At 38.2% G+C, this 21,838-nt stretch overlaps 1 protein-coding gene across 2 annotated transcripts; it reads left to right on the top strand.

Moving 5' to 3' along the window:
* Positions 1-547: 547 nt before the first annotated feature.
* On the top strand, positions 548-21,817 carry tube1 (tubulin, epsilon 1). Of its 2 annotated transcripts, XM_015050551.1 has the most exons (12): positions 548-717; positions 855-928; positions 4,344-4,396; positions 4,479-4,536; positions 8,665-8,780; positions 10,501-10,622; positions 12,590-12,777; positions 12,882-13,054; positions 13,694-13,834; positions 16,345-16,485; positions 20,629-20,803; positions 21,548-21,817. In XM_015050551.1, exons 1-12 carry the CDS (start codon positions 693-695, stop codon positions 21,704-21,706), a joined length of 1,425 nt encoding a protein of 474 aa, XP_014906037.1. In that variant the 5' UTR covers positions 548-692; the 3' UTR covers positions 21,707-21,817. The 2 variants fall into 2 exon arrangements, with proteins under 2 accessions (XP_014906037.1, XP_014906038.1); XM_015050552.1 differs by lacking the exon at positions 13,694-13,834.
* The last annotated feature ends 21 nt before the right edge of the window (positions 21,818-21,838 follow it).

Below are 21,838 nucleotides of genomic sequence, written 5' to 3' on the forward strand. Positions count from 1 at the left end.
GTAGTGACTCCTAAAGAAGAAGACGGGTGAAAGAATGACGAGGCTTCATTTTAATTGTTATAGATTCTACCAATGAACGCATTTCTGTGATAAACGAGGTTCCAAGGCAGGCTGGGGAAGCAGAAACAGCGCCCTCTTATGTATATAGAAATGCATCAGGGTTTTTTGTTGTTGTTGTTTTTTTTTTTGTGGTGGCGGGGGGTTACGAAAAAGACTGACTCTTTTAAATAAATACTGCCCAGCAACAAATTGTCCAGTTTATTTCCAATTTTTGACAGATTTCAGAGATGGAGAAATTGTCTAAACTTCTTTTAAAAACACAGAAATAGTTTGTCGGTCAACAACTTGATTTGTGTAATAAGTAACTTGGGCTGTGAAAAAGCTAATAGATTAGAAAGTAAATTTCGTGAACCGTTGCTATGAGATGCCTGTAACTTTAAGATTACAATTTATGTAAATTATAAGTGAATAACAAAAACAAAGTCAACCATTTCATATAATGGGATATCGGCTTAAAGCCTTACGTTTTCTGCGTACGGCTGCACTGCAATTACGTCATCAGTACCGGACCAAACACAGTGAAGGCGCGACTTAACACAGCCTTCAAAAGTCCTGTGTACACCGCTGCTTTCTCGATTCCCTGAAGCATTAACCAGTATAGCCGGTGCTGCTGTCTCCGGTTCGTTGTTGTCATGACTCAGTCAGTTGTTGTCCAAGGTAAGTTGAACTCCTGAAAAACTGTGGTTTGGTTTTGTTTTCTGGGAAATTGCTTTAAATGATTTCTTATATGTAGCCAATTTAATACTTAATCTCGGAAAAACGGCTGCTAGCTAAACTGAAATGTTCTCTTCAAGTCGGGCAGTGTGGAAACCAGGTCGGTTGCAGATTCTGGGATCTGGCTCTGCGCGAGCACGCACACGTCAACAAGGTAGGCGCGCACGTACGACCAAGTTCAGACACCGGTGCTTTCAGATTTACTGAAACGCATCAGTATAATATATAAGCTTCTTAGCTGATTTGTTTTTTGTAAGCTATAATACAAAAATATTCTTTTTAGATCAAAAGTACCATAAATAAGAATATATTCTTGTTGGATTTGTATGTGTTGTATACAAGCATTAACTGCATGGAAACATCCTATCATATGATAGGATGTAAAGCTGTAGTTTTCACAAATCAGAAAAAGGTTTCACAAATCCCAAACATGGTTTTAAATATCCAACTTGAAGAGGAGAATAATCTGGTATAGGTTTGAAGTGTCTAGGAGTTACAGTTTTTCAATTAGAGCAGTTGTAATAATGAAAGAGGTGCCAAAAATGGTGAAAATCTAACTTTATTGAGTTTTCACAAATCAGATAAAAGTTTCACAAATCCCAAACATGGTTATAAGTATTCTGCTATTGGAGCAGAATAATCTAGTCCTGGTTTTAAGTCTCTAGGTGTAGTAGTTTTTAAACTAGAGTTGATTAAAGATGCGGAAAGTAGTGAAACATTAAGTGGAATCACCCTTTAGCTATTGGAAGCTGGAATTGGAAACCAACTTCAGCTTCGTCCACTCCTTCAGGAAAAAGCCATTCACCCAAAAGCAACATAAAAAGGCAGAATACAGTTATGAAATACGTTCTGGGACAAAGCCCTTAGTGGTGTCACTTGTAACAAAAAATGTTAGGGCATAATGACAATCTTGTGGGTTGGCAGCATCATTTTGTAGGAGTGTTTTGCTGCAGGAAGGCTGGCTTACTTCACAAAATAGATGGCATCATAAAGAGAGAACAGGAGAACATTGTGAAAATACTAAAGCAGCATCTGAAGACCTAAGCCAGGAAGTTCAAGCTCAGGCACAAATGGTTCTTAAAATTGATAGTGACCTTAAACATACAGCCAATTTAGGTAGAGTTACTAGCGGTGCACCAATTGCAGTTCTGAAGATCACTGATATTTAAAAAGCTTAATCTACTGATTATGATTTTTGTGGATACAGTTATTATTATTATCATTATTATTAATCTAATTACTTTTTAAATCTTTATTTATTTTTTATTATCTACAAAACCACTAAATATAGCAAAGATGTAAAGTTGATAACACTAGGGTGACATTTGTTGACTGCTCACATGCAGGTCACACCTGCTCACATGTAAGTACCTGTAAGTCGGTGCTCTCTGCTGCCCCCTTTTGTTCTCACAGCAGAGCAAAAGCGAACATTGGCTGATTTTCAGACCTTTGCAGAGATGGAGAAGATATGTGGGTATCACAAAGTCCAAGGCTCATAGAAAATTTGGAGACGGAGCTAAAAACATTTGTGAAGGCCACAAACCCACAGTTCTGTCAGAATGACCGGTCCAAAAATCCAGCAAACTATTTTGAAAAGTTTGTAAAAGAACAGTTCATCCAAGTCATACAGTTTTAAAGACAGTGCTACCAAATACTCAGGAATGGTATGAAAACATTTGAATTTGAAGAAAGTAAAAAAATGTTAAGGAGATAAATTAATTTTATTTTGAAATGAAACACTGTTCCAGTTAACAATAAATTAAGAATAACATAGAATGTATTCTGTCATCGTTTTATTTAAGGGTCAAAGAAAAGAATGACTGTTGAGTCTTTTGACAAATCCAAGAGAAAAGAAATCAATAGATGCGTCTCTCAAACATGCTCAAGACAGTCTTTTCACATGCATCTGTGACCTTGCACAGAGCAGGTCAGTAAGTTCAAAAACAAAACAACTTCTCAGAAGTCTTCTGATATCAGCTTCCGTTTGCCCAGTGAATAAACCAAAGTTTTGTCCAAATAGGATCTGGACATTGTGGGGATCATACAGTGTTCCTAGGCCAGACGGAACAAATGTTCCTCTAAAGGTCTGTCTGGTTTGGAGTCGTAACCTTTATCTGCAGTGTAGAACCTTTATCTGGAGGTTAACACTAGGGTGACATTTGTTGACCTGCTCACATGTAAGTGAGCAGGTTTCTTGATTGAAGTAGTAATTTCTACTTCAATCAAGAAATTACTTGAATGAAGTAGGCTGAAAGATCTTAAAAAGTAACACATTAGTCCATGATTTAAAGAAATTTATGAACAGATGAGAGACAGTCATTGACACCAGTGTGGAAAGGATTACCGTAACTTCCAAGGTGTTGGGTCTTCAGTGAGCCACAGAGAGCCATTATCCACTAATAGTGAAAACATGGAAGAGTGGTGAACCTTCCCAGGAGTGACTGGTCTACCAAAATTACTCTGCATCTCATCCAAGAGGCCAAAAGAGACTGTGACTATTTAACAACTATGGAGGCCACATGCAAGTGATCAACATTGGTCGTCTCTGCCAGCAGGGCCAATAATGGTCTCAGGCAGAAGATGGCGCCAGATATTCACCAGACCATCAACAGAAGAATATGAACACATTTAAAAAGAACTGTGGTGAGGAGGGATCTGCTGTTTTCCATTTTGGATCATTTATGGCTCTTGTTTTGGGAATTAATTATAATAAAGGGTTCTATGTTATCGTTTGGACTGATTATTGGATCCTGTTAAAGCTAAAATGCTTGTCCTTTGTAACTTTGGTGTCCTGCATGTTTTTGGATATTTCACTGCTTGTACACACCTACACCTACAGGGAATATGTGGAGACAAGCTGAAGAGATAAATAAATCTTAAATTTGGTTATGTTAAGACTCCTCCTAAACACTAGCAGCACTGGGGGTGGAATCAGATACAGATATACTTGCATGAACATGCTTTCTCTGAAAGACTTGGATGGTAAAATGTGACCTGTTTTACTTGCACATGAAACATGTGGAACCACTTTTTTTAATGGATGGCCTTATTGACTTCACATTTTCTGAATGTAATCACTACAAACAATTCCAGTAAGTCTATTTTTTTTTCCTCCTTATCAATGGATTGTTTTCACTATGTGCAGAGATTTAGTCGTATTCATTGTCAGCAGCACTTCCTCTTCTCTCTAGAGAATGTGACTATTGCTCTAGATCAGACTATAATTAAAAATACATTTTGGTTTTAACATTCACTACAATGCAGTTTTAAAGTATCTGAAGTAAAGGAAATTGCGTTGAACTGTCTTCACGTTATTCTGTTAGGCAAAAGTAGCTTCCATCATTTATTTATCCTTCATACCTTTCAGGTACAGTAACACTGTACCAGGAAACAAACTGCTGCACCTTAATGAAGTATGCCGGTCAGAGCAGCAACCTAAAAACCAGTCAAAGAGACTGGTTTTTATACTTATAATGGTGTTTTTATATGAAAGGTTTCTAACCCTAACTCCTAGAAGTTGTTTGGCCCTAAAGCTCGTCCTAACATTTTGTGTTTTCCTCCTTCCTCAGAGAGGATTGTACGATGAGGCCCTCAGCAGCTTCTTCCGGAATGTGGATCCAAGGTAATTGCACCTTAATGCATAGAAAGGTGGAGACGCAATAGCTGTAGCTTTGTCTATTTTGATGTTTGACACATGTTTCCAGGAAAAGTGATGGTGGAGCCTGTTGTGTTGGAGGGAGAATCCAACACCTGAAGGCTAGAGTAAGTACTGCCTCACCTGGGTAACAATGATGTCTCTAAAATGACAAAAAAAAAAAAAAAAAAGAAACCCAAACAGCGTTTTACAACATTTAAGTATGATGAAATGTTTTTTCAATTAATTAAATGACTACGAGAAGAGGCCCCAACATGCTCAACAAAAAGTGGAAGATTAGAAAAAAGGAGGCGTTTATAAATGATTCAAGTATCAACAGAGGATTCTTCTATCAGCTGGTGACAAGGGAGTTTGTCAGGATTTGGTGTAAAAAGAGAGAAAGAAATAGAAATGATCTTTTTGTCCGTAAGTGTCCAATAGCAGCAAAGTGGCAGGAAAGTCGAAGCATGTAGATTTACACAAAAAAGTATAAAAACAAAAGCTTGAATAACATACTGTGTAGAGTAAATGCAAAAATACTATTATTAAAAATGGCTTACTCCATCCAATTGAAAAAATGTTCAGCCGAGACGTTGATTTAATAAAGTGTACGAAAAAAGCAAATACTTATAATGATGTTTTTATATGAAAGGTTTCTAGGTATATTTCTTCATCCTAAGCCATCGTAGAACAGATGTCACACTGGGGTATCCAGTCAGTTAAAGGGCACATTATTCACAGGCAACCAGCTACAACATGAAACGGGTCCATGAAGATGGATTGAATGTGTAGATAAAACTATAACCACATTCACCTAAAAAAGTGCACACATTCATACACACTGCTTTCAGTGTTTCATGCACTGGGAGGCACACTGAGGCACATTGATACGTGATGGGAGAAAGCTAAAATCAAACCCAAAACTTTCCAATTCAGAAAGATGTCTGAAGCATTTCACACCAAAACAGTGTGAAACCTTTACAAAGCTGTGACACATCAACAAGTGATAGATTTTTTTGAAACAAACATTTGGTAGCATGTTTTGCAGCCCTTTTTAACTTCAATAACCAGTTAAATACTTTAAGCACTGTCCCATGATTTAAAAAGAAAATACCATCAGATATTTAACAACACAATCTGGTACTCTAAAAGTGTCAAAACAAGTGTGAGCTGAGTGTTTAGCGCTGTAATTATTCTTTTATTTGTACATTAGGAGAAGTTGTTCAGGCCTGTCAGCTTGCCCAGAGACGCCACTGGGGGGAGGCTAGAAATAATGGACTGATGGCTGTAGACTTCATTCAGTTAATTTTGCATAAGGGGATGGCAAATTTAATTGAAAGAAACATTTCATTTCATTTATGATTTTGTGCCATTTTCATACATTTTTAAGTTTTAGACATAAGCCATTTACCTCGCATATGGTCTGTAGGGCATATGAAACCCATCATCTCCCTACTTTAGGTTTCCTGTAAGCTACAGTAGAACTGATGAAAACAATCGAAACAGACTAACTTCAGCTTTTTCCTTTGCAGGAAGAGCGCATGTATCAAAAGAAAACACCTCCTTATGTAGTTTAGATGATCTTGGAGATATGTTTGTGTGTTATTTGTAATAGCTTGACAGTTCTCAAGGATAGAAAAAGTTTGTCTGCTTTAGGAAGACTGCGACAAAAATTTTGCTCTCTTGCATGTGTAGTCTCTTGCATGTGCTCTGGTAGCTTTTTGAAGAAAATTCCATAATAAGGTACAACATTTAATGTCCTTTTTCAATAAATAAACTATTTTTTATTGAACTGAATAAACTTCTTATTATTTATGGTCTGACTAAGCACATTATTTTGAGTCACTATTGACACAACCAAGTCATTTAGTTCTTACCATACCAGATGTTCCTGACAAGCAGGGTCTTTTTTAGCTTTCATCTTCTCACGATAGCAGTTTGCCTCAAACTATCACGTGTTGTCATTTTCTGCTGTTTATATTCATCATGTCATTTATGCAGCTCAACTATTGCTGCCATTAGGATCAGAATAAGCTGTATGCTTTTTTTGGTTAGCATATCTTACACAATGCATACTTGGAAGCTTTTAATTCTAAATATGCATTAAATCTTTAGTACTTGTTTGGTATTGGTTCTCCCTGGACAGCTAGTCATGTGTAACTTCAGATCTATGTTTTCAGAACAGGAATGAGTCATGTCTCATCTCTCAATATCTTTAAAGAGAATCGTCAGTCAGTTCAAGTGAATGAAGAGTAAATGTGTATTGTTTTAAGAATATCTTCCCTGTTCTTGTTTCATTTTAGATCTAGTTAGTTGGAGTCGTTTCCTCCTTTGTATCCAGTTGCTTTTGGCCATAGACCACAGGTTCCAAGTTAGGTTCAAATCCTCACTTCAGCTCCAGCCTTGCAAGGTTCTGATCTTTGAGCTAGTTTATCTTTCATTGCAAAGTGCACCGGTCACCATTGAATTATTGTTCCATTTTTAGAATAAGTTACTCATGGAAAGTGTCTTGATCTCATTCATTGCAGTGTTCTTTGGTAGAATTGGGAGTTAGCCTACTCCTCTTGATGATAGGGAACTCCACTCATGGACTGTACCCTGATGCTTCACTGTGGTCATGGCACTGGACTCATGGTGTCTCTATTCTTCTCTCAACAGATTTTCTATTGAGATGTCTCTAGCAGTCAGACCATTCAGATAAAATGTCTTATTGTTTTGCCGTTCTGTTAATTTCTTTTGAATTTTGACTTGTCCTTCATGTTTTTGTTAGGCAGAAGACTGCTTTGCCTTCTTTTCAGTGAACTCTTGCAATTACTCCTAATTAGGAGTAATTGCAAGCTAACAATGTTAGCATGTTGTGATTTGATAGTGTTGAAGTCACACTATGACAGCACCTACTGTACTGGGCATGTTTTAAAACAAAAATATGTTATTCTAACTGTTTACACTATTTATAATTTGGGTAATAAAAGTATTTATAACTCTCAACTTCCGTACGCAGCTTTGCAGCATCTGCTGCAGATGTCAGAGGTGTTGTTTTTAGGACGGCGTCTCTCCATCTGGCACTGCCGCCCGTTCAGCTTGCTGCACTTCTGATGACTGCAGCCACATGTTCATTTTTAATTTGCAACATGTTTTTAACATATGATTTTTATATGTGAAATTTATGGGATTTTGTGTAAGGCTGACCAAACAGCTGCAGATTAGGCCTGAACCCATTGATTGGACTAATCATGCATTTTTTGCATTTAATATGATTCTAAGATTGCATATTTTACGCCTAAGTGGTAAATGAAAAACCTGCAGAATCTGCCCATTTTTATCTGATTAATCATCAGAATAATCTATAAAATGTTGGTTAGTTGTAACTTGCATTTCTTTTTTGTCTTGTCTGGTTCTGAAAAGCTACATATAAAACAACAAACACATATTTCATTCTGTCTAAAGATATCACAAACAAGAACACAGGATTTTTAATTATTTCAGTTTCACATTTTTACATTTAGCTTTATAAGAAAGGAAAACATGGTTGCTTTATTTTTGCAATTGTGTTTTGAAATGTAAAAACCAAAGAACTCTTAGGTCTACAGCGTTAAAATCTGACACTAAACCTAAACACTAGTTTACATTTTGTGAAGGAAGTTGCACTCGAGGTTTTCTTTTTCCTTCAGTGATTCTTGATGCAGCGCCACCACAGGTGAGAGGAGGAACAGGTTTTTGAAAAGGTTTGGTTTATTTGAGAGAATGCAGTGTGAAAGCAAACCACAGAAGCTGAAAACAACAAACATTGGAATCTTGGTCATCAATCAATCAAGTGTCTTTGCATAGCATGTTTTAGCAAAGAGGTAGTTCAACACGCTTAACGTCATAAAAATACAAGTGTCATAGAACACAGTCAACAATTGAAGCATTACATTTTGTAAAGTGGCATCGATACACATCAGAATGTTTAAAACTGTTAATGTTTCAAAAGCAACTCTAAACAGATAAAAAAAATTTTTAGTCTATTTAAAGGAACTCAGTGTTTTGACCCTTTTGTAGTTTTCTGGAAGTTTGTTACAGATTTGTGGTGTGTAGAAGCTGAATGCTGCTTCTCCAAGTTTGGTTCTGGTTCTGGGGAGTCTACTGGACTATCAGTTGTGGAAACATCTTAGAACTCAGCTATGACTTGCCTGCAGTGACTGAAGAAATGTGCCTGTGTGTTATAGTATTAAGGCGTCTGCTGGGGCCACATTCTCACATATTTGCATCCACAGGCGGTCCTGATCGACATGGAGGAGGGCGTGGTCCACGGGATCCTGCAGGGCCCACTGAGGGAGGTGTTCGACAGCGCTCAGCTCCTCACGGACGTTTCGGGTTCAGGCAACAACTGGTGAGAGACGGACTCGCCATAGTTCTGTCAGGGTCAACTGTCAACTGTGACGCACCATCATTCTTATCATTCTACAGCTATTTTACAATCATTCACACATTCTGTTACGACGCACTGACTTCTCATGGCGCTGTGCTCAGGGGTAGTTTGGTTGTTGTTGTTTTTGGTTCAAAACATTAAATCAGAATTTTTTTTGTTATGTTTTGAAAGCGCAACTACATTAGAAGACCAAACCAATCTGTAATTTCATTTTACAGATAAATGGATCGTCTATATCCATTTATTTTTGCAGGGTTGTGTGGGGACTGGTGTCTATCTTCAGGGTGAGAGGGGAGGTATGCCCTGTAGAGGTCGTCAGTCCATCACATGGCAACACAGAAACGCATAAGATTGACAATACACACACACGCACACACAGTATGTCTTTCCATCTTCACAGGGACTTTGCATTGACTTCCATTGGTTTTTCATTCATTTCTACAGCCTGCTTCTGACTCCGATTTTTACCCTGAACATAGCCATTGCTAGTGCACACATAATCCTAAACCTGACATGAACTCAATTCACACCTTAATGCTAAACCTGACCCCTAACCAAAAAAAAAAATCCTCTAATGGGACCTGGGCTTTTGGCCCCATAAGGAGCAGTCTGTCCCCACAACATGGTATTTGTTGAAAAAATGGTCCTTACGCTGGATGAAATACAAGTCACACACACATTCTGTTACTTGTATTTAAAGACTAAAGGGATTCCATTATGGAACGTGTGAAAATGTTCTCTGCATTTTTTCTGCCGCGTGACAGTTACTGTTAAAAAACAAAGAAAAGATGCATGTGAGCCAGAGCTGCTAGTGACTCACTGACAAAAGAATTCAAGGCATATTAAAGGGGAGTTCCCACAAAACACCCACAACCTCTTTAATGTCTCATTCTTCTGGAACAATTGGCCTGTTCAACCTGTAACTGTACACAGGGAGGAAACTCGTCCTGTAATCTTAAACTCTATCAGAAATTAAGATCTTGGCTGTCATTCATTTGACTTCCAGGGGGCAGGCTCTCAGAAATTCCGGCGAAAACAATTTTGAAAAGTGTAACACTTAGTGTAACATAATCTCCTTAATCATTTATATTTCCCTGCTTCTCTGCTCCTGTTAAATCTGCTGCAATTCTGTGCTGCATCACTGCGTCACCTGCCCAAACAAAACAAAATGTAAATTCAACTTTTTTTTTAGCTTTACATCATGTTATAATGTTATTACCTCATCAAAAACATACCTGGAATGTTGCCTTGATTTATTTTTATTTTTTTTTATGTATGAGAAATACTTTAATCTCCATGGCATCTATTCAACTGTGCAAAACTCCTGGGTGGACCTACCCATGCCTTTGAGGGACAACTCCTCCTCAGAACTGTTGTTTCCAATCTTATGGACTTCTGCCTCACAGAGCAGCCCAATCCCCTAGCCTCACCATGTGCCTGGAAAACACATCATATTTCCCCTTTAAATACAAAAATGGCACATCTGAATTTATACTGAGCTCAAACTACATACAGTATTTGTTAATTAGGTGATTTCTGAAGGTAATCAACAATTTTGGATTTTATTTCAAGGTGTCAGACATGTATTTGCTAAAAAAGTAAAGATTGTATTGTTTTCCATTTACTATTTCTTATTAATCAATAATTATTGGTTCCATTGTATTAATCTTCATCCACTCAGGGCCGTTGGAAACCTGACGTACGGCTCGGCTTACAGGGACTCCATAGTGAACAAACTGAGAAAGGCAGCCGAACACTGTGACTGTCTGCAGTGCTTCTTTCTAATTCACTCAATGGGAGGAGGTAAGCCACACACCCTCTGACCCCCTGTTGTATAAATTAGTTAATTTACTGTACAGATGATCTCCATGTTTTCCTACATTTCAGGCCTGACAAGCCAGTACTTCCTCAGCAAAGATCTTTGTATAGAATTTGGAAGTATTAGCTTTTCTTGGCTGATGCCTGTTTGCAGTTTTCTTTGACCTCTGACCTATCTATTCCAACCTTGACTCATTTCATGTTTTTAAAAGCTCTCATTGATATAATGAAATGTAACAAGGAGGAACTATAAAATAATTCAAACATGCTGTGAGTTATTTGATCTACGTTGTGAAATGAATACAACAGGATATGAAGGGATTGAGATGATAATTCTCATTTCTGCATCAAAACATTCAGATGAAACTCGATATTTACACACCATGTATATCAAGGCGGTGTTTCTTTTTGTCTTTTCATTTCAGTTAGGTAACCAGCCAGTGTGACTTAAAACACAACGTAAAACTAGTCATATTTAGAGGTAACACAAGGCATAGATGAACTAAGCAGCTGCTTAAGGCTCCCTCAGACCTTCAGGGGCCCCATAAATGCTAACATTTTAACACAAACCATAGATGTAGAATTTCAGCATTTTTTTTATTGAGAATGACAATGCTGTTAATTTTACATAATATCCAACATTTAACATGGTGAGATCACAGAAAGATTGGAAAAGAAATGCATTTCAAATACGACCTTCTACAACCCATGTAGGATTATGTCTCCTCCAGACTGCTTATGTTCCATGTCATATTCCCGCAGACCAACTAGTGACCCCAACTTACTACATTTTAAGCACACCTGTAGACAGAATCAGTGTCTTCCATTGCAACCTCTCCACCAACATGTGCCGGACCAAAGAGCTGCCTGCATATCAGGGACATGATGGTCAATCTGCATGTGGCTGTAACTCATTACAAGATGACTAGCAAGACACTTGGAGAGACGGTGGCAACTGTGTTTTTAAACATTCACAAATGAAAGAAATACTGTTTATCCTCTGTCTAGAGCTCCATGCAGGCTCTTGCCTCATGGGTGGATCATGTGAAAGTTGCAGGATAAGCCCACAACCAGTTGTTAAGGATCTTTAAGTTTGAGGCAAGAACATCATTACACTGTATTGGAATAAATAGTTCCTGGTAAAAATGACATTTGTACAGACTTGTCCTTATTCATTGACCTTATAATTGCACAGAGGCAATATTACTTTAAGTACTCACTTGATTAGCTGCTTGCTGCCGATGATAGTTTTATTATCCTGGAGTTCTGCATGCAACGCTGCAGCTCATTTGCATCTTAAGTTATTTAAAGCGCACGCTATAGTTTTGAGGTGGTTTAACTCTTTGTTTGCTTGAGAGATGTTTTGCTGTGGATAAGTGGTTGGTTACGGTCGTCTTCAGTGAAGGTGAGCTGTGGGGTTCCTCAGGAGTCCTTCCCTGGACCTCTTCTATGTTCTCTGTCAACTATATACATAGAGTTAAATGTAAGCCATTGTCTGCATGTGTATGAAATGTTATTATAGCAGTTTTGATGCATTAGAGTGTCTCAGCTTTACAAATTCTTGGACAGTTTGGATCTGATTTCAGTCAGAGTGCATTTCCTGCAGAAATCCTTCTTCAGTGAATCCATCATTAAGTCACTTATAAACACAACTGAGGACCAAATTATTGGCATATTCTACTTCAATTTTCAAGTATTTCATATCAGCTAAATACAAGCTCCAGGGTTTGGACCTAGTCATATGTGTCTTCCTCTGATGAATTAAGGACAGTGGCTTCACCAAAAATAAAAAAATATCTAACTGAGATGGCACTCCAACCTGGACACGCGTTATTAGTCTTTGGAAACTGTTTTCTTTGTCTCATGTCATGTCGTGTGTCATGACTGAAGGATGTTCCTACAGTTTCCTTTGTGCCTGTAAACTTCAGTGACACTCTGACTCTGACTTTAAGGTACAGGGTCCGGTCTGGGGACCAGAGTGCTCAGCCTGCTGGAGGAGGAGTTTCCTGATGTTTGTCGCATTGTCACTGCCATGTATCCATCAGCAGAAGACGATGTCATCACTTCTCCCTATAACAGTGTCCTTGCTATGAGAGAGCTGACAGAGCATGCAGATTGTGTCCTGCCTGTTGAAAACCAGGTTTCACTTTTCCTTTTTCAGAAACCCACAGGTTACATATTAAACAAAACCTTGATTTTTTTTTTTTTTTTTTTCCATGTTTTCCATCACTTTTTCTATTCCAGTCTCTGGTGGACATCGTGAACAAGATCAGTCTCATGTCTCATGATGCAAAACCTGGGTGTGTGCTAAAGAAAGAAAGCACAGTCACCTCTGGACAGGGAGGGGTCAGTCCAACAGAGAGGCCATTTGATGCCATGAATAACATAGTAGCTAACCTGCTGCTCAACATCACCAGGTATGAAGCTGCATTTCATTAATGAACATTTGGAGTTTAATCAGCTTCTAAGAATACAGTTTAATGTCCCATAGACGTTTATGATAAAATGGATTCTATTGGGGTATATACTTCAGCTGTTATTTCTGAGTTATGCTAAATGATTGTGGTTGACTTACTGAAGCACCCTTTCTTTTTACAATGTTTGTATAAAACCAACTTGTAAAGTATTCAAACCAAAAACAAACATGTTCATCTAAATTCTATTTAATCGACATTTGTTTTGCAACTAGTGCTAAAAACATTTTCATATGACCCAAGATCAACTGTTATAGTTCGTAAATAAAAGTAAGTTTTTGACACACTAAAAAGGAAATATAATATTCAAACTATGATGAAACTTGAGTTATCCAAATTTAATGGAAACTGACATGGCTGATTTTTTTTTTATTTTATTTTATTTTTTTTTGTGCCAACTGCTTATGCTTTTAATTTGATAAGGAATGACATTTACCTTAACAAAATTAGTTTGGATTGTTTCAATGTAATGAATGTTTATTATTAATGTAATTTCCAGTGGAATTGTAGTGAAGGTTGGTTTATTTTCATATGTTGAAATTGGGGGATCGGTGACTCGCAATGATTTCTTTTTGATTTCAGTTCTTCGCGTTTTGACGGTTCTCTCAACATGGATTTGAATGAGATTGCCAACAACCTGGTCCCCTTCCCTCGTTTACACTACCTAGTTCCCAGCCTAACGCCCCTCTACACACTGGCGGATGTCAACATTCCTACTAGAAGGTCTGCTTTCATACCGTCAGGGCAGATATTTTTACTTCCCACCCACTGAGCTCTGGGAGTTGAGCTCACTTGAAGTTCTCAGTGATGGCATCCATGGTGTTTATTTAGAACATGAAGAGGTAGCAGCAAGCTCAACAACAGATGCTTCCCTCCCTGCGTTATGAACGATGACTACAGTTGGAGTTAATATTACAATAGACAGTGACTTGCAAAATCTTCATAACCCAAAAGGGCCGGATGCAAACGAAAGCCAAAGTTCAGGTTTTATTTGTGGAAAAAACAAAAAAAAACTTCTGAACTTCATATTTAAAATTACGTACTACTTTGTCTGATGTGTCTGGTGAGTCCAACCAAGACTGTTGGTTCCCTGAACGAAAGGTTTTCATTTTAGTAACAATGGTGGACAAAGTTGAAGATAGAGCTGCAGAGGAGTTACATTTTAAACAGAAGATACAAAAATTAAAAGTGTGAAAGCAGTTGAGTCGGAAGGCTTTTATCTTTTACATACACTTGTATTTTAAATAATTTTGTAAAATGACTTTATTTAGTAAACTGAAAAGATTTTCAGCTCCACTTTTCCACCTTGTGTTCATCAGTGTCACGACGCTAAGTGACGTGACACACATCAAGGTGAGGATGGGAATACATCTAAAGCAGTGCTCTCAAACTCCGTCCTCAAGGGCCAGAGTCTGGCCAAACTTTTAGATGTGTCCTTTGTCCTACATACTTCAGTTAAATGACAAAACTGCCTCACCAACATGCAGCTAAGTTCTACAGAGTTATGCTGCTAAAGCAGAGAGATATTTAAAAGTTGCAGGACACCGGCCCTTTAAGAATACAGTTTGACACCACTGATGTGAAGGCTGTCCCAGTTTGTTGAGCAGTTCTTGTGTTCATCGAAAGCTCCTTTGTTGACCACTAAGGGTCCTTCAAAGGACACAGCACCTGAGCTTGGACACAGCAATTATCTGATGGACCTAAAATTGAAGTGTTGAAGTCATTAAAGTCTAGTAGACTGTTTGTGAACAGAGCTGAAACTGAGGGGTAAGGAGACCTGAACACCTGACTCGGTTCTGTCAGAAGGGATGGGCCAGAATCCCAGCAAACTGTTGTTGACTGAAGCCATACAGTTTAAAAACTAATTCTACCAAATACAGATTTTTTATAAAACCATTTGAATGGGAATACATTTAGATACATTTTGACATAATTAAAATACTATGAAATGACTCCCTTCCATTATTCTGATTTGATATAAATAATTTTGCTAAACAGCCCTCAAAGCTTAAATTGGTTAGTCTAAATTTATGTCAGACATTAAGAATAAAAATTGTTACACAATAACTGGTATAGACTGAGCATGTTGTTCGTCAGGCTGCTGACTGGAGGCAGGACATGTTTGGTAGGGTGTCCATATGAGGCATGGACACTCTGTTCTAGACGTTTGCGAGTTGGACGCAGAGCAAGTGGGCAATCAGAAGGATTTGAGGAATATTGACTGGTTTCAAACTGGAGAAGGGCCGGCTCAGGCAATGGGGTTTGACTGAACCTCTGTGGGCTGGAAATGTCTAGGATTTCATTAACGTTTAGTTTCCTTGGAAAGGAACAGATTTATCAAATCTGGATCAACTCTCAGAGTAAAAACAAGTTTTTGTTTTTTTTGTTGTTTTTTATTTATGGAGCAGCTCTTACAGTTGGAGACACAGATGTCTTATTTCATTGTGGGCTGTTCTGTTAAAACAGCCCACTTCCTTTAAAGGGACAGTATTATGTGTTTTCCAGCCATAAATAGCATATTATAGCAATATTATAGCATATTAGCTATGCTATAAGTTGTTATAAAAAGCATACGTATGTCAAATATGACTTAAAAGAAATTAACTTCCTAATTTAATTCTCTCTTTAAAAACTCCCGCTCTTTCTAAAACTCAGCCTTCAGGAAGTCATCACAACATGGCTCCTCTATTAACCTTTTAACGACATTTTTACAGGTGTTGCTCTGAGAACTAGCTCCTATAATGAGCTCAGCATCAGCAGACGGTTCTAACAAGTGTTTGCTAATTTCTGCTGACTAGTCTGAAGGAACTGAGTGGGGGAATCGTGGGGTCGGTCTGCTCTGTGAGGCAGAAGCTTGGTAACATGGAAACTGCAGCTTTGAGGAGGAGCTAGGTGTTTTTCACAGTTGAGTGGTTGCTATGGAGATTAAAGGATTAATGAAACATGCATGAAAGAATCAAGGCAACACTCCTGGTGTTATTCTCTCATGTTATCATGAGAGAATAACATGATGACATGATGTAAAGCTCAAAAAAGATTTTACATAATACTGACCCTTTAACAAATAAAGTTATAGAAAACCTTCCTAGTTTAGCACTTCACTCAGCATCTCATAAAGACATTTACAGTATCTAAAGAAAGGAGGCTTTAGAAATGAGTTTGTTGTTACATGGACTGACATTTCCTAAGAACATTTTTCATATAATCAGTATATTTTCCCTCTTGTACTCCAGATTGGATCAGATGTTCAGCGACGCCTTCAGTAAGGAGCACCAGCTGATCCGGGCCGACCCGAAGCACAGCCTCTACTTGGCCTGTGCTCTGATGGTCCGGGGCAACGTGCAGGTGTCTGACCTCCGCAGGAATATCGAGAGGTCAGAATATCAAACCCTCCTCCACCCTCCATTTCCTCACCAAAACAGGCCAGGAGTTTCTTCACCCACCCTTAGAAACTCCACCATGACCTCAACCCTCATGTGTTCCTATAATACCCCCATTCAGCAGCGGCAGCACCGACTCATGACTGCCTCCCTTCTGCTGCCCTCAGCTCGGTTTCCTGACAAATCCAAGCACAGGCTGGTGTCAGAGCACATATCTGTGTGTGAAGTTTCTATTAAAAAGATTTGAGAGGGAAGGGAGAGAGGAGGTGTTGGCATACAAGAAGGTTCCTGCTTGGAATCTCAGCAGGGGTCTGACTCTGGGATGTGTGTGTTTTCTCCCTGTTCCCATGCCAAGTATTTTTGGTCTAGTTTCTAGTGCAAATATCTTAGTACACCTGATATAGGAGCTTGTTTCAAGTCCATACGTCCTTCACTTGTTCCACTGATAGAATGTTTCACTTATATCAATGGAAATATGTCCTCTTATAAGTGAAATAATCTCCCTGTGGAACTAGTACTCTTGTTTTTATTAATATTAAGAAATTATTAGTTTTATTTCATTTTGAGTCTACTGATATGTTTGCACTAGAAACTAGACAAAAAATACTTTGTAAGATTTTATATTTTTGCAGTTTGCTCCCTCCGCTGTACGAAGATGCACATGCTGAGTTTGTCAGTATGTCAGCAATGCTTAAAAAGTATTTTTGACTTGTGTAGATTTGGTTGCAGACTATTCTGCAACGTTTTCCATTCAAAGAGTTACTTTTTTCTCAGCTGCTACAAGATAAATCTCTCCTAGCCCGGCAAAACAAAACCAATTTCATAAATATGTGCTATGTAAAATATTTTATTTTGAAAGCCAACAAAATTAACAAAAATGGATTCCTATTTTAAAACAAAATGAATCCTCTTTTCCAAAAGGAAAAGTACTATTTTATTGCATGAGCCTTTTCTGTTGAAGTAAATAAAGAGGGATTTGGATCTTATATGTAGACTTTTTACATACAGAAATTCACTGAAAGCGACTATTCCTTAGATTGATTAATAATTAATTAACACCCTATTTTTGTTCAAGTGTCCCCAGCTGATACTAACTGGTGAATTAACCAGGCTGTCTGCACTAGTACCTGCTTCATGTCTCAGCTAATTCACCCTGAAGGCGATCATCTAGTCTTCAGTAGAATTACCACAGAGCTCACATCTTCATCTACACCACCAGAGCAAGTATGAACAGGTGTGGTTTGTTTGGAAGTGTTGGCCTCTTTCTGCCTCTGCTTAGGTCTGCAGGATTGTTCCTGAATTAAATAATATTTAGTGAAACTAAATGGCTGAAGTTCGAACCAAACTGGAATGATTCCACACAGCAGCGGCCAATCTGGCCTAGTTAAATCGCAAACCGATTCTTAAGAAGAGTGAACTGAAATTCCTGCATGCAGATCTGAGCGGCTGATAAAGTTGAGGAGAAAGGGCCAATTAAAACTGCTGCTTACAGGTGGTTCTACCAGTTCCTCACTCTGGGCTGCTCTTGTTTTTCCAAAATGGAAAAGCTGAGATTAAATAATGTCAGTGTGTGATTTGTTGTCTGTGTTTGTATGCTGTTGCTTGAAAAGCCTTTGAGATGCCAGATCATGTTATGGGGTTCCGATCCAGATTTATTTTAACACATCAACAGGATCGATAGCTATAGAGTACACCGATTGCAGCTTTCTGCTCTTTTAAAAGTCTGACCTGCTGATTAGATTTTTAGTTTTGGTCTAGAAAGTCACTAAATAGTTGGCAACAGTAGAGTGACTGTTAACTATGCCTGTGCAGACCTGACCTAGTGGGCCGGTCTGTCAGTCAAACCTGTCTCATAACAGAGCAAAGAGGATTGTGTCTGATTTTTAGACCTTTTTTGGATAAGATCAGTTTCGCTAACCAATCACCGATCTCCTAAGATTAAGTAATTTGGGACTGATTTATGGGTGCAGCCCTACTAAAGGCTTCCCTCTTCAGCCTTCGCCCAAATAAAGTTCAAGCCTGTTGAAACTCGGACTCAGCTGTCCACACCTCATAAATCTTCCACACACTCTTAAATTGGCTTTGCTTCTCAAACTTAACGATGCATGTGCACCTTCACTATCGCACCTTTTCCTTCCACTCAATTTTCCATTAATGTGCTTGGAGGCAGCACGGTGTCAGTACACTCTGAATTTAAAGTGCATTATTAATCCCAAAAGGAAGTTAAATCATGATCAGTGTTTTGTCTTATCACTCTGTGGGTAGAACTGCTGAGTCAGCGGTCTACCTCATGATTGTGTAGATCAAAATGCAAATTCATTTTTGTATTGCTCCAAATTAATAATTTAAATTTCTGAAAAACTGAATTTTGGGTTTGATAGATTTTTGCCATGATCAGTGAAATTAACTAATAAATATTATTACTCGTTGCAATATTTATAGGACTATTTAGAGTGCAATAATTCTTAGAGAATATGTTCCAAGTGTTATGAACTTCCTTTTTATTGCATGCTAGCATACTAACATAATATTTATCGGCTCTGACAGTCTCGCTACAGCAACTTTAGCCCACAAAAGCCTAAAGGTCACAGAGTGATGGAACTTATATCATTATTGCAATATGTACCAGAATTAGCACCAGAATTAGGTAAAATTTTCTATTTCTGGACAGTTTTTAATCAGCAACAGTAATGTTTACTTTTTGTCAAAAACAAGCCAGATTCGCCTAGCAGGTATGTCACCAACTCCATAAAAACTTCTACATCTACAGCGTTTTAAATGTTGAAATTCTGGTGAAATTTACATCCTTCACATTATATTAAAACCTGTAAAAAGTTGTTACTCAATAACTTCACTCCTGAAACATTTTTGGATATTGTCATGTGAATTTTAGATATGAATACACAAATATTAAACTCTGTAATTAGTTTAAAATAATTTCCAGATTTTGATGAAAAGTGAACCTTCTTCAGGCTAATCACCCATGTCCTCGCATGACAAAAAGCAGACCTTCTCGTTTTCAAATGAGTCAAATCAATTTTTTTAGATCTAAACCTGAACAGAAAACAAGATTGCTTCTGTGGAGTTATTGTCAACTGATAGGGATACATATTGACCGCTGCAAATCTGAAGAGCTATGACAACATTGTCTGTTGCTATGGAAACCATGTAGTCTTTTCACGACTGTCATGTCAACACTTCTTTTCAGTCATAACTCAAAACTCTCACCTGTTAGCTGGATTCCACTGTAGTTGGCAGTCTAGATAAGGTGAAGCTAGCTTGTAGTTGTTCCTGCTGTCACGGCAACTGCTTTTCCAGAAACCTCTTTTTTGAAGCTAAACCATCCAACCCCTGGTCTTCACTGGGTGAAGCTTTTCTCAGCCTCTAAAGAAGAGGGTATCTGTGAAGCTGTTAGCTTGTTAGCCTGTTAGCAAGTTAATTCATCTAACATGGTTCTATAACGCAGAACCTGTTTCGACTGGACCCGCTCAATCACTACAACTTACATTTAGACTCTTTTTCAATGCTGCATCGCTAAAAATATTGTTTTCACTTCCAATACTGATGCCAATAACCTGAGATTTAGTATCGGCTGATGCCAAGCAGATACAGAAAAATTGCTGAATTGACTTAAAATGTGTCTCTTTTTTTTTTTAAAACACAGACATAAATGTACTGAATTACATATTTATGTGATAACGCTGCACCAGTACAGCACACTGACATACAGCAATGGCTTCATCAGCTTGGTCAACATGTTAAAACAACTTGAATTTATTCAATCGTGCAAGTAGAATAATAACAGCCAATGGAAAATAAATAATAAAGAAACTGACTAAAAAATAAAATAATAAAGCTTAGAATTAGACTTAATAGATCTGCCCTTATGGATCAGTCACATTGTCAATACCTGATCTAGATTTTTTTCAATAGTGGGAACGATACAGATATTAATATCGGTTTGGTGCATTTCTAATTTCACTAATATTAAAATTGTGAACATAGTCTGTGTTGTTGACCCTTGATCTGTACATTCCAGGTATTTGTCAGTTTTTTTGCTTTATTTACTGGCATAAATTTAGATTTGACTGCTTTAAGCGAACCATCAGAGTTCATCTTCTGTGTGTCCATCCTCAGGCTGAGACCATCGCTGCCCTTTGTGTCGTGGAATCAGGAGGGCTGGAAGACGGGCCTGTGCTCCGTCCCCCCTGTAGGACACGCCCACTCCCTGCTGGCGCTGGCTAACAACACCTGTGTGAAGCCCACCTTCATGGAGCTGAGAGACCGCTTCACAAAGCTCTACAAGAAGAAGGTGATTATTGCATAAACCTTTACCTTTACATCTGTCATAGAAATGACTGTTACATTTTTTGTGGACTTTTTTCATTTATCAGTGAAATTCTATCTAGATAGGTACAGTATGCAACTTTAATGCGCAAGACATTTAAAGTCTATCGTTTGTATCAAACCACACTGCAACCAACATAAACAGACTTTAAGACTGAAGCCCACATTTAGAAGCTACATGTATTCTGGAGGGGATGTTTTCCAGTCAAGCAAAATAAAGACTGAACTATTTGACTCTTAAGCTCACATCGTGTCACTGAAGCCAAAGTGAAGCTTCAGACCTAAAAACATCCAACAAAGCAGGAAGATCTCGAACTCACCAATCGGTTTTCAGCTGTAATGTGCACCTGATGAAGCCATGAGCTGACTCCAGTGAAGACAGATGGTGAATGAAAGTTTAGACTCCATGCAGATTGCACAGTGAGCTTCAGCCACTTCTGCTTCTGATGTCCTTCAGTTATGAGGCACTTTTTTTTTTCTTTTAAATTGCTGTGTTTCCATTGAATTTATTTTCATAATTCCAACTTACACAATTTTAAGGTAAATGGAAACACAGTTTGTGGCAAGCATGGCAGAGGCAGCATGATTCTTCCATTTTGCTGAAAGCAGCACTGATTTCCTGTTCAACATCAGGATCTAATGTGCATTCCTTTGAACTTGTACTTTTCCCCCAACATCCTTGTTTTTTTGTCTCTGCCTGGGTGTGTAGGCTCACTTACACCACTACCTGCATGTAGACGGCATGGAGCAGAGCGCCTTCTCTGAGGCGCTGTCTTCTCTCAGTGCACTGATTGAGGAGTATCATCATCTGGACGCCACAAAAGCCCGACTCATACCGGACGCACCCAGACTCTCCATCGCCAGATGAAGATCCACTCAGACATTTCACAAAATACTTCCCAATAAAAACACCTTTTGTAATTTTGATACATTTAATTTATGATGTGAATAAAATCTGGTTTTCTGTTGGAATTGAAAAGAACATGTGAGAAGGTTGAGT

Source organism: Poecilia latipinna, unplaced genomic scaffold (genome assembly GCF_001443285.1).
Source record: "Poecilia latipinna isolate Pla-1442-1.1 unplaced genomic scaffold, P_latipinna-1.0 Scaffold998, whole genome shotgun sequence".
Classification (NCBI taxonomy): domain Eukaryota; kingdom Metazoa; phylum Chordata; class Actinopteri; order Cyprinodontiformes; family Poeciliidae; genus Poecilia; species Poecilia latipinna.

What these genes read in the sequence shown, in the direction of transcription:
- tube1 (XM_015050551.1), top strand. Translation starts at nt 693, where the DNA reads ATGACTCAGTCAGTTGTTGTCCAAG. An exon ending in TTCCGGAATGTGGATCCAAG is followed by an intron (nt 4,397 to 4,478) that starts GTAATTGCACCT and finishes ACATGTTTCCAG; the next exon opens with GAAAAGTGATGGTGGAGCCT. An exon ending in GTCAACATTCCTACTAGAAG is followed by an intron (nt 13,835 to 16,344) that starts GTCTGCTTTCAT and finishes CTTGTACTCCAG; the next exon opens with ATTGGATCAGATGTTCAGCG.